Source organism: Rutidosis leptorrhynchoides, chromosome 4, assembly GCF_046630445.1.
Source record: "Rutidosis leptorrhynchoides isolate AG116_Rl617_1_P2 chromosome 4, CSIRO_AGI_Rlap_v1, whole genome shotgun sequence".
Taxonomy (NCBI): Eukaryota; Viridiplantae; Streptophyta; class Magnoliopsida; order Asterales; family Asteraceae; genus Rutidosis; species Rutidosis leptorrhynchoides.
The window spans coordinates 194,943,239-194,955,030 of record NC_092336.1 but is presented as its reverse complement, the minus strand read 5'-3'; the positions used below and the strand labels follow the sequence as shown (position 1 = coordinate 194,955,030).

Here is an 11,792-nt window from a genome sequence, read left to right as displayed (position 1 = left end):
AATGTCTTACAAACTGATCTCGCCTTAAATAGTTGTGCCGAAGAATTCTGACCGACTCTAGACAAGATTTCATCAATCATGTCTCCGGGTAGGTCTCTTAAAATATTGGGTTGTCTATCCATTTTGTGTTTTTATACTGTAAAATAGATAAGAGTTAGATTCATAAAAAAAATAATACTTATTAATACAAGCAATTTTTACATATATCATAAAGCATAAGCACACTATATTACATATATTACACCACACGAATATAACTATCTTATTCCGACTCGCTTGTTTCTTCTTCTTCAGTTTTGGTTCGTTTTGCCAAGTTTCTAGGGATATATGATGTTCCCCTAATACGAGCCGTCATTTTCCACATTGGTTTAGAAAAACCTGGTGGTTTAGAGGTTGGAATTAGATTTCTCTATTTTTATGCCCTTTCCCTTATTATTTTCTTTTGCCTTTTTAAATTCAGTTGGGGTAATTTCTATAACATCATCGGAATTCTCGTCGGAATCCGATTCATCGGAGAATTGGTAATCCTCCCAATATTTTGCTTCCTTGGCGGAAACACCATTGACCATAATTAACCTTGGTCGGTTGGTTGAGGATTTTCTTTTACTTAACCGTTTTATTATTTCCCCCACCGGTTCTATTTCTTCATCCGGTTCCGATTCTTCTTTCGGTTCCGATTCTTCTCCCGGTTCCGACTCTTCTTCCGGTTCCTCTTCGGGAACTTGTGAATCAGTCCACGAATCATTCCAATTTACATTTGACTCTTCATTATTATTAGGTGAGTCAATGGGACCTGTTCTAGAGGTAGACATCTATCACATAATATCAAACGTGTTAAGAGATTAATAAATCACATAATATTCACATGTTAAAAATATATAGTTTCAAACAAAATTTGTTAAGCAATCATTTTTCAAGTAAACACGGTCGAAGTCCAGACTCACTAATGCATCCTAACAAACTCGATAAGACACACTAATGCAAAATTCTGGTTCTCTAAGACCAACGCTCGGATACCAACTGAAATGTCCCGTTCTTATTGATTAAAAACGTTCCATATTAATTGATTTCGTTGCGAGGTTTTGACCTCTATATGAGACGTTTTTCAAAGACAGCATTCATTTTTAAAACAAACCATAACCTTTATTTCATAAATAAAGGTTTAAAAAGCTTTACGTAGATTATCAAATAATGATAATCTAAAATATCCTGTTTACACACGACCATTACATAATGGTTTACAATACAAATATGTTACAACAAAATAAGTTTCTTGAATGCAGTTTTTACACAATATCATACAAGCATGGACTCCAAATCTCGTCCTTATTTAAGTATGCGACAGCGGAAGCTCTTAATAATCACCTGAGAATAAACATGCTTAAAACGTCAACAAAAAATGTTGGTGAGTTATAGGTTTAACCTATATATATCAAATCATAATAATAGGCCACAAGATTTCATATTTCAATACACATCCCATACATAGAGATAAAAATCATTCATATGGTGAACACCTGGTAACCGACATTAACAAGATGCATATATAAGAATATCCCCATCATTCCGGGACACCCTTCGGATATGATATAAATTTCGAAGTACTAAAGCATATGGTACTTTGGATGGGGCTTGTTGGGCTCGATAGATCTATCTTTAGGATTCGCGTCAATTAGAGTGTCTGTTCCCTAATTCTTAGATTACCAGACTTAATAAAAAGGGGCATATTCGATTTCGATAATTCAACCATAGAATGTAGTTTCACGTACTTGTGTCTATTTTGTAAATCATTTATAAAACCTGCATGTATTCTCATCCCAAAAATATTAGATTTTAAAAGTGGGACTATAACTCACTTTCACAGATTTTTACTTCGTCGGGAAGTAAGACTTGGCCACTGGTTGATTCACGAACCTATAACAATATATACATATATATCAAAGTATGTTCAAAATATATTTACAACACTTTTAATATATTTTGATGTTTTAAGTTTATTAAGTCAGCTGTCCTCGTTAGTAACCTACAACTAGTTGTCCACAGTTAGATGTACAGAAATAAATCGATAAATATTATCTTGAATCAATCCACGACCCAGTGTATACGTATCTCAGTATTGATCACAACTCAAACTATATATATTTTGGAATCAACCTCAACCCTGTATAGCTAACTCCAACATTCACATATAGAGTGTCTATGGTTGTTCCGAAATATATATAGATGTGTCGACATGATAGGTCGAAACATTGTATACGTGTCTATGGTATCTCAAGATTACATAATATACAATACAAGTTGATTAAGTTATGGTTGGAATAGATTTGTTACCAATTTTCACGTAGTTAAAATGAGAAAAATTATCCAATCTTGTTTTACCCATAACTTCTTCATTTTAAATCCGTTTTGAGTGAATCAAATTGCTATGGTTTCATATTGAACTCTATTTTATGAATCTAAACAGAAAAAGTATAGGTTTATAGTCAGAAAAATAAGTTACAAGTCGTTTTTGTAAAGGTAGTCATTTCAGTCGAAAGAACGACGTCTAGATGACCATTTTAGAAAACATACTTCCACTTTGAGTTTAATCATAATTTTTGGATATAGTTTCATGTTCATAATAAAAATCATTTTCTCATAATAACAACTTTTAAATCAAAGTTTATCATAGTTTTTAATTAACTAACCCAAAACAGCCCGCGGTGTTACTACGACGGCGTAAATCCGGTTTTACGGTGTTTTTCGTGTTTTCAGGTTTTAAATCATTAAGTTAGCATATCATATAGATATAGAACATGTGTTTAGTTGATTTTAAAAGTCAAGTTAGAAGGATTAACTTTTGTTTGCGAACAAGTTTAGAATTAACTAAACTATGTTCTAGTGATTACAAGTTTAAACCTTTGAATAATATAGCTTTATATGTATGAATCGAATGATGTTATGAACATCATTACTACCTTAAGTTCCTTGGATAAACCTACTGGAAAATAGAAAAATGGATCTAGCTTCAACGGATCCTTGGATGGCTCGAAGTTCTTGAAGCAGAATCATGACACGAAAACAAGTACAAGTATGATCATCACTTGAAATAAGATTGTTATAGTTATAGAAATTGAACCAAAGTTTGAATATGATTATTACCTTGTATTAGAATGATAACCTACTGTAAGAAACAAAGATTTCTTGAGGTTGGATGATCACCTTACAAGATTGGAAGTGAGCTAGCAAACTTGAAAGTATTCTTGATTTTATGTAACTAGAACTTGTAGAATATATGAAGAACACTTAGAACTTGAAGATAGAACTTGAGAGAGATCAATTAGATGAAGAAAATTGAAGAATGAAAGTGTTTGTAGGTGTTTTTGGTCGTTGGTGTATGGATTAGATATAAAGGATATGTAATTTTGTTTTCATGTAAATAAGTCATGAATGATTACTCATATTTTTGTAATTTTATGAGATATTTCATGCTAGTTGCCAAATGATGGTTCCCACATGTGTTAGGTGACTCACATGGGCTGCTAAGAGCTGATCATTGGAGTGTATATACCAATAGTACATACATCTAAAAGCTGTGTATTGTACGAGTACGAATACGGGTGCATACGAGTAGAATTGTTGATGAAACTGAACGAGGATGTAATTGTAAGCATTTTTGTTAATTAGAAGTATTTTGATAAGTGTATTGAAATCTTTCAAAAGTGTATAAATACATATTAAAACACTACATGTATATACATTTTAACTGAGTCGTTAAGTCATCGTTAGTCGTTACATGTAAGTGTTGTTTTGAAACCTTTAGGTTAACGATCTTGTTAAATGTTGTTAACCCAATGTTTATAATATCAAATGAGATTTTAAATTATTATATTATCATGATATTATCATGTATGAATATCTCTTAATATGATATATATACATTAAATGTCTTTACAACGATAATCGTTACATATATGTCTCGTTTAAAAATCATTAAGTTAGTAGTCTTGTTTTTACATATGTAGTTCATTGTTAATATACTTAATGATATGTTTACTTATCATAGTATCATGTTAACTATATATATATCCATATATATGTCATCATATAGTTTTTACAAGTTTTAACGTTCGTGAATCACCGATCAACTTGGGTGGTCAATTGTCTATATGAAACATATTTCGATTAATCAAGTCTTAACAAGTTTGATTGCTTAACATGTTGGAAACATTTAATCATGTAAATATCAATCTCAATTAATATATATAAACATGGAAAAGTTCGGGTCACTACATGTTTTTGGTAAAACGAAGTTGGGTCGTTACATATCTGCTGCGCTCGCTCATCCACCACCGCCGTCATCCACAGAGACTTCCTTGCAGCAAGAAAACGAAAACTAACTGCTCAGCTTACGGTTGTGATAACCGCGCACAAGCAGACAGAAGAGCGAATCAATGTTATGATGTATAAAAGGCAACAGGAGGAGGATCGGCATATTGCTGAGAAACAGTTTATGGAGTTGGAGATTACATCGCTGGCTGAAAACTCAAAGAGTCAGTGAACCATGTCATCTTTTTAAACGAAAGCTTTAGTGACTGGATTGCGTCACAGGAGTCTTGGGTCGCGAAACATGACACTTTAAAGGCGGAGTATGACATTCTCCGCAAGGGTTTACCTAACCTTGTTCAGCATGCTCTCGACTGCAAAGCCGTTGAGCAGCAATTTGGTGCAGCCATGGTTGCTGCATGTGCGTATGAGCGAACCCTGTTCTGGAATGTTATTCGCCAGGATTTGTATGTACCCCCCGTGATTCCCCCCAATATTGCTGAGTTGCTCGTTGATGGAGCCAAGGAAAAATGTGAGGAAGCTTGTTCCCAACTTCAACAAATCTCGATCCCCCGTCTTCAATTTCTCATTAACGATCCTACCATCTCCGTGCAGGAGATAATTACTGACAAACTCAATTGAGTTTGTTAAGCCATCCATAGGTGGCTTGTTTTTGCCAATGAGGGATGGGCCTTGCAGTCTTGGAGGTTTCACATCCCTATATTATATTTTTCTTTTATGTTGACAGTGGAGTATGCGTCTGATCACTGCGTGCGAGGATGGCATACTCTCCTTAGTGTAGGGAAAACGTTCCAGCCAATGCCACCCCCTTTTTTATTTTTATATTAGCTTGTATTAGGTCAAATTTTGGTACGTGTCCCGCTTTTATGCTAAGCGGTTGACGTTACATTTTATGACTGTAATTTATTATCTTTTGACTGGATATAATTCCACATCATTTTTGGTTAAAGTGCATTTATTGTATCTTTACGAAATCACTATGGCGGTTATAATGATTTGTTACAACATTATGCTTTTAATAACTCTTTATGTAGAATAAATGCCATGACTTCATGACGGGAGTGACCCCTCAATCGTTTCATGATCTTTTTATTCTTGCACCAACAATCCAATGTTATACGCAACAGTAAGCAAACCAATGCTTATAAGTTTATACTCAAGACTTTTATAAAAATTTTTATAAGTACGTACGCGTATACAATCCAATGTAAATTACCCGTACTATAGACAAACCAATGTCTATACTCAAGAGTCTTCCGGCCACGCCAATGTCCGGGTTATTTAAACAAGTAACCAAACTTGTATTTTATAGTCTAGACTGTGCAAGTCTCCGTCTTGCACGATGTACGAGCGTTTGAAACAAACCAATGTTTTACTACTGTCACCATTAAAAATAGTATTAGTAACCAAAATAAACTATGCCACTTGAGACTCGAAGTGTGTCCCTGTGCAGCTTAAGGGGCATGCAATCAACAGATGTAAAACAAATGCACAAGTTATTGGCTTAAATTGCATAATTCAATTTATTTTAAATATATCTTTTGACCAGCACTTAGCTGTCATGTTTACAATGGAAAATGAAAATTCAAATGATAAAAACTTTAAACAGTTGTTTGGGGTGATCAGTCCTACTGTAGGTTTTCATATGTAGCACCGTTTCAGTGTCTGCGCATGGCAGGTGCGCTTTATTGCTCTTCCATCCAAACTTGCTAGACGATACACCCCTGTATCGCTTACGCCAATAACCTTGTAAGGTCCTTCCCATTTAGGTCCAAGCTTACCCGTATCCTCTGCCCTGCTTGCTTCATTTTTTTTGCCACACCAAGTCATCCAATTGGAAAGATAATGGTTGTACGCGCTTATTATAGTAGCTTGCGATTCTTTGTTTGTTGATTGCTTCTTTTATGGCCGCCATTTCTCTGCATTCTTCAACTAAGTTTAGATTTTCACGCAGTTCTTCGTTGTTGCTACTTTCATCGAAGGAAGCTATGCGCATAGTTGGTACATTTATTTAGGCGGGTATTACAGCCTCGGACCCGTACACCAAACTAAAAGGTGTCTCATTAGTTGCGCCCTTTGGAGTTGTGCGGTGTGCCCACAAAACGTTAGGCAGTTTGTCTATCCAACCCCTTCGACACAATCCCAACCATGCTTTGATTCCTAAAACGATATCCCTATTCATAACCTCACACTGGCCATTCGCCTGAGGGTGTGCGACTGATGTAAATATTTGTTTTATATTCAATTCTTGGCACCAGTCACTAAATAGATTACCTTCGAACTGCGTACCATTGTCGCTTACTATTTCATTTGGTATTCCAAACCGACAGACGATGTTTTCCCACACAAAATTTCGAATTTGCTTGCCCGAAATTGTTTTTAGTGGTTTGGCCTCTACCCATTTCGTGAAATAATCAATGGCCACTACCAGAAATTTTACACCCCCTGGTCCTGCGGGGAATGGCCCCACTATGTCGATTGCCCATCTGCAGAACGACCATGGAGACGCTACCAATATCATAGGATGTCTCGGAGCCTTGCTTACAGGTGCATGAAGTTGACACGATTGACACTTGCGTATTACCTCTGCGGCATCTCTGTACATTGACAGCCAGTAATATCCGAGCCGCATTATTTTGGACGCATCTGTTTTGTGTCCCGAATGCAGAGCGCACATTCCCTCGTGTACTTCCCGTATGATTGACTCCGCTTGAGTTGGATTAAGGCACCGCAAATGAGGTCCCAGAAAAGACTTTCTATATAGAATTCCCTTATCTAATAGATACATTGGTGCTTTCATCTTAATATTTCTTGCTTCACTTGAATCTATCGGCAATGTACCTTTGGTTAGAAATTCTATTATTGGTGTCAGTCAACTCTGCTCCTCTTCTTCAACTGCAGCCGAAACACTGTCTTCTTTAATAGATTAGAAATTCTATTATTGGTGTCAGTCAACTCTGCTCCTCTTCTTCAACTGCAGCCGAAACACTGTCTTCTTTAATAGATTTTACTTTAACTTCCTCAACCCAAATTTCTTTCTTAAAATGACTGAATGTTAATGCTTCTAACTTACTTAGCGCATCCGCCTTTTTATTCAGTGTCCTCGAAACCTGAGTTATCCGGAATAAATCGAAGTCAACTGCTAGCTCTTGCACAAGCTTTAAGTATTTTTGCATTGATTCATCGTGTGCTTCGAATATTCCGTTAAATTGGTTTGCAACTAACTGCGAATCAACATATACTGACAGTTCTTTAACCTCCAGATATTTTGCTACCCGCATCCCAGATAACAATGCTTCATATTCAGCTTCATTATTTGTGACAGGGAAGCTGAATCGCAGTGCGAAGGTATATTCCTCTCCTTCTGGACTTTTTAGGACAATTCATGCCCCTATGCCTTCTGGGCCACAAGCCCCATCTGTGTGCATTTCCCACAGCTGTTCGGGCGGAGGTGGTATTTCTTTTGATTCATATGAGACTTCGATATCTCCAGCTGTTTCAGCCAGATAATCTGCTAGGAATTGCCCTTTTACCGCACTTCGTGGTGAGAATCTTATTTCGTGCTCTCCCAATTCAATAGCCCATTTGGCCATGCGACCAAAATTTTTTGGTTTATATAGCACCTGCTCAACATGTATCAGCGAATGTAAATTTGCTAGGATTTATGAAGCAATTTTATATTTGTTTGACAACAAATTGTTGTTTGTCGTACCTGCTTTATCGGCTGATCTGTTAGGACCCTTATTGGGTGCGCTTAGAAATATCTTCGTAAGCGTCTAGCCGTATGCACTAGTGTATAAACCAGTTTTTCGATTGCAGGATAGTTTAATTCACTTCCTGTTAAAGCTTTGCTAACAAAATATACATGCATTTGTTCCTGTTCGCATAGCATAATTATATAACTTCAAATGCCTATTGATTGAAAATTAGCTATTTTTAATTTTATAGTGCGTACCTATCCTCTGTCTGCTATTAATACTGAAGTTATTGCTTCATTCGATGCTGCTAAGTATAGTATCAACGTTTCTCCCGCAATCGGCGCAGTCATTGTTGGCAGCTCTTTCAGCAACTTTTTCATTTCTTGAAACGCCACTTCTGCTTCCTCCGTCCACTTTAAATCCGTTTTCTTTAAGCAATTCTTCAATGTCCCGAAAAAGGGGAGTGATCGCTCTGCGGATTTTGATAAGAACCTCGTTAATGCGCCAACTTACCCGTTAAACTTTGTACTTCTTTTTTATTTCTTGGTGACGGCATATTCTCGATTGCCTCTATTTTCTTTGGGTTTGCATGTATCCCGCACTCAGTTATTATATGACCAAGAAACTTTCCTTCTTCCTCTCCAAAACTGCACTTCAACGGGTTGAGCTTCATATTAATCTTTCTTAATGACGTGAACGTTTCTAATATGTCTTCCAACAGACCTTGTTATGTTGTGCTTTTTATAACTAGGTCGTCAATGTATGCTTCCAAATTTCTCCCAATATGACCTTTGAAAGCTTCGTCTATTACCCGTTGGTATGTTGCACCAGCATTTTTTAAATCAAATGGCATCTTGGTATAGCAGTATATGCCCTGGCTTGTGTGGAAAGCAGTCTTATCCTCGTCGTCCGCTGCCATCTGTATTTGATGGTATCCTTTGTACGCATCCAAAAAACATTTGTATCGGAAGCCAGCTAATGATTCAACTTTCCAGTCTATTTCTGGTAGAGGATAATTTTCCTTGGGGCAAGCTTTATTGATATCCGTGAAGTCAACACACATGCGCCAAGACCCATCGGGCTTTTTTACCAGCACTGGGTTTGTTACCTATGTTTGGTACCTTACTTCTCGCAAGATGTTTGCTTTGACCAACTTATTGACTTCTGCCTTCAACCATTCGCTTCTTTCAGGAGCCATGCCACGTTTCTTTTGTCGCACTGGCGTCAGACTAGGATTTGCGTTAAGCTTGTGCTCAGCAATTTCCCTTGGTACACTTATCATGTCCGCTTCTTTCCATGCGAAGACGTCCGTATTAGAAGCTAATATATTACGAAGCTTAAACTTTGTCTCATCAGACAATCCTCTGCCAATTTTAATTTTCTGTTCTGGATGTCGCGGGTTTGCGATGATCATGCAGCTTCAAATTTGCTCTGCCTCACTCGGCTGTTGTTCTGCTTGTTCTACAGCCGCAATGCTTGTATCTTGCTTTTCTGACCTTATCGTTGCAATTCCTAACGGTGTTGGGAACTTGATAAGGCCGTGTAACGTGGAAGAGATGGCTACCAATTTTTGCAAGGTCGTGCGCCCTAAAAGCGCGTTGTATTTTGAGCAAGACCTTACGACAACAAATTCTACTATCGTTGATATTGGCTAAAAAGTTACGTTTTCACCCCGGTATTAAGGCCCAAAAACAAGAAAGATTCGAACTTCGTCGGCAAAATACCCACTTCGTTGGTTAGAATTGAAGAACAAGTAATTACGAAGGCGGTGCAAAAAGAATCAAGAGAATCGAAGCTAAAATGAAGATTCTAGAGCAAAACCGGTGAAAGACAAGAAATCAAGTTACGATCCAGAGAATCAAGGCTGACCAGCACCAGATATGGCCTGCCATACGGCCTGCCAAACGGCTCAGCAAACGGCCCCAAGAAACGGGCTGCCAGCCAAACGGGCTGCCAAATACGGCCCACCAAACGGGCTGCCAAACGGCCAGCCAGCTGTATTTTGGTAAAATCCTAGTCTATTTAAAGGGTCTTTGTCATTCATTCCAACACACACTTCAATTCACTTATTTCTCTCTCTTGTACAATATTAATCATACTCTCAAGGCCTTCGACTCCGTGCGGGAAACCTAGTACCCAGAGAAGAACACTGAAGATTGTATTAGGAGCGTTCTGGAGTCTTGAAGTTGTCACTTTTGTATCCAGAACTCGTTTAATCTACTGGTACTTCTATCCTTTATCTTATATAATGTTTTATGATATTGTTGCCATGATTAGCGAGTAGTTATCTTTAGTGTTTGCTATGATGTAAGTAGTTATAATGCCGAAATAATATTATGGTCTATGTATGCTGTTGAAATGCTTTCCGATTATGCTTTAAACTCAATCTCTTTTCCAACTAATAGAACGTATTTACAGGCTCTGTTATTGGGAAGTCGCGAACCCCGATTCAGAGTACACTATCTGTGTCACCCCTTGGTAAGAGAAGTCTATCAGATACAATGTAAGATTGATTGAGGCACACCGGTTGTAGTAAGTCTATCGAGCATTGGATTCCGACTGAGGACTCTTTTAGCATGAAACATCTGACTAGACCCTTAGTACATTATGTAAGACCCTATTATTTCATCGTACATATGTGTAAATACGGTATGGGTTGAGTGGGTGTTCGTTTCATATTTTAAATAAAAGGCAGAATCTGGACTGGGTGACTGGCGCACCGCGCAGCCATTTGGCGCGCCGCACCGATATGCTGTGACAGCTCACTTACTTTTAAAATTAGATATTTTGGGGGTAAATTGGTAAAATCATATGGGGTCCGACTTTAAGGTCCTAAACTAGTTGTTGGGGTCTCATTAACTCCATTTCCACCTACATCAACCTCATCCATTCAATTTTAGAGAGAGATGGTTTTTCTAGAGTGAGAGAGCTCAAAATAAGGAAGAAGAAAGTTGAATCGGGTCTAAGTGCAAGCTTTAAATTTGTTCATCTACCCTCTAGCTTCGTTTTGGTAGTAGTGGTATGCTCTAATCTTAACTTCCTTGTTTAATTGTATTAAGGGTTAGGGTTTGGGTAGTGTTGCACATAAAACCCATTTGTTAGTGAATTAGGGGTTTTTGGGTGGAATTGGGTCATGTAGACCCAAAGGTGACTAACTAGGGTTTTCAAAGTGTTAAATTGATGTTTATGAACTTAATTAATTAGTAAATTGCTAGCACACCAATATGTATGTAAATGGGTGTTGTGTAGGTTAGTGAATGACCCAAAATGGGTGTGTTGACTTTAAATTGGTCAAATGGGTCAAAATGGACCTAAGTTAGTTAATGTTTGTGATTAATGCATAAACCTTGTGTTGAAATGTGTTTTAAACCTATCTTGGCTAATATTAGGGTTTTGGTGTGAGTTGACCTAATTTTAGGGTTAAGTGTCCAAATAGGTCAAAATGACCTAGTAATGGTGAGTGTGTGAGTTTGACCAATTTGAATGAATGAATGATTATATGTACTTTGTAATAGGTGTGTTACCTTGAAGTTTCAAGCTTGGTTTATCGATTCACCGAAGGCGTAAGGTGAGTGGAATAATTATATGTGTAGGTATATAATGTATCTATTTGTTGTAGCGTGAAATGTGTAGTATCGAGGTGCTAAGACACCATGTTTCACTTGATGAGTGAAGTATCGAGGTGTTAAGATGCCACTAGGGGTAAAGCATTGAGGTGTTAAGATGCCACCTAGGGGTGTAGTGTCAAGGTGTTAAGACATCGCTCCG

At 37.3% G+C, this 11,792-nt stretch overlaps 1 protein-coding gene across 1 annotated transcript; it reads right to left on the bottom strand.

The window, feature by feature from the left end:
- Positions 1-7,277: 7,277 nt before the first annotated feature.
- Positions 7,278-8,697, bottom strand: LOC139841317 (uncharacterized). Its single transcript, XM_071831541.1, has 5 exons — positions 8,538-8,697; positions 8,306-8,496; positions 8,129-8,203; positions 7,724-7,949; positions 7,278-7,633 (listed from the first exon to the last, which is right to left on the bottom strand). Exons 1-5 carry the CDS (start codon positions 8,695-8,697, stop codon positions 7,278-7,280), a joined length of 1,008 nt encoding a protein of 335 aa, XP_071687642.1.
- Positions 8,698-11,792: the final 3,095 nt, after the last annotated feature.

What these genes read in the sequence shown, in the direction of transcription:
- LOC139841317 (XM_071831541.1), bottom strand. Translation starts at nt 8,697, where the DNA reads ATGAAGCTCAACCCGTTGAAGTGCAGTTTTGGAGAGGAAGAAGGAAAG. An exon ending in CGAATGAAGCAATAACTTCA is followed by an intron (nt 8,204 to 8,305) that starts GTATTAATAGCA and finishes CTATGCGAACAG; the next exon opens with GAACAAATGCATGTATATTT. An exon ending in ATCCTGCAATCGAAAAACTG is followed by an intron (nt 7,950 to 8,128) that starts GTTTATACACTA and finishes CATGTTGAGCAG; the next exon opens with GTGCTATATAAACCAAAAAA.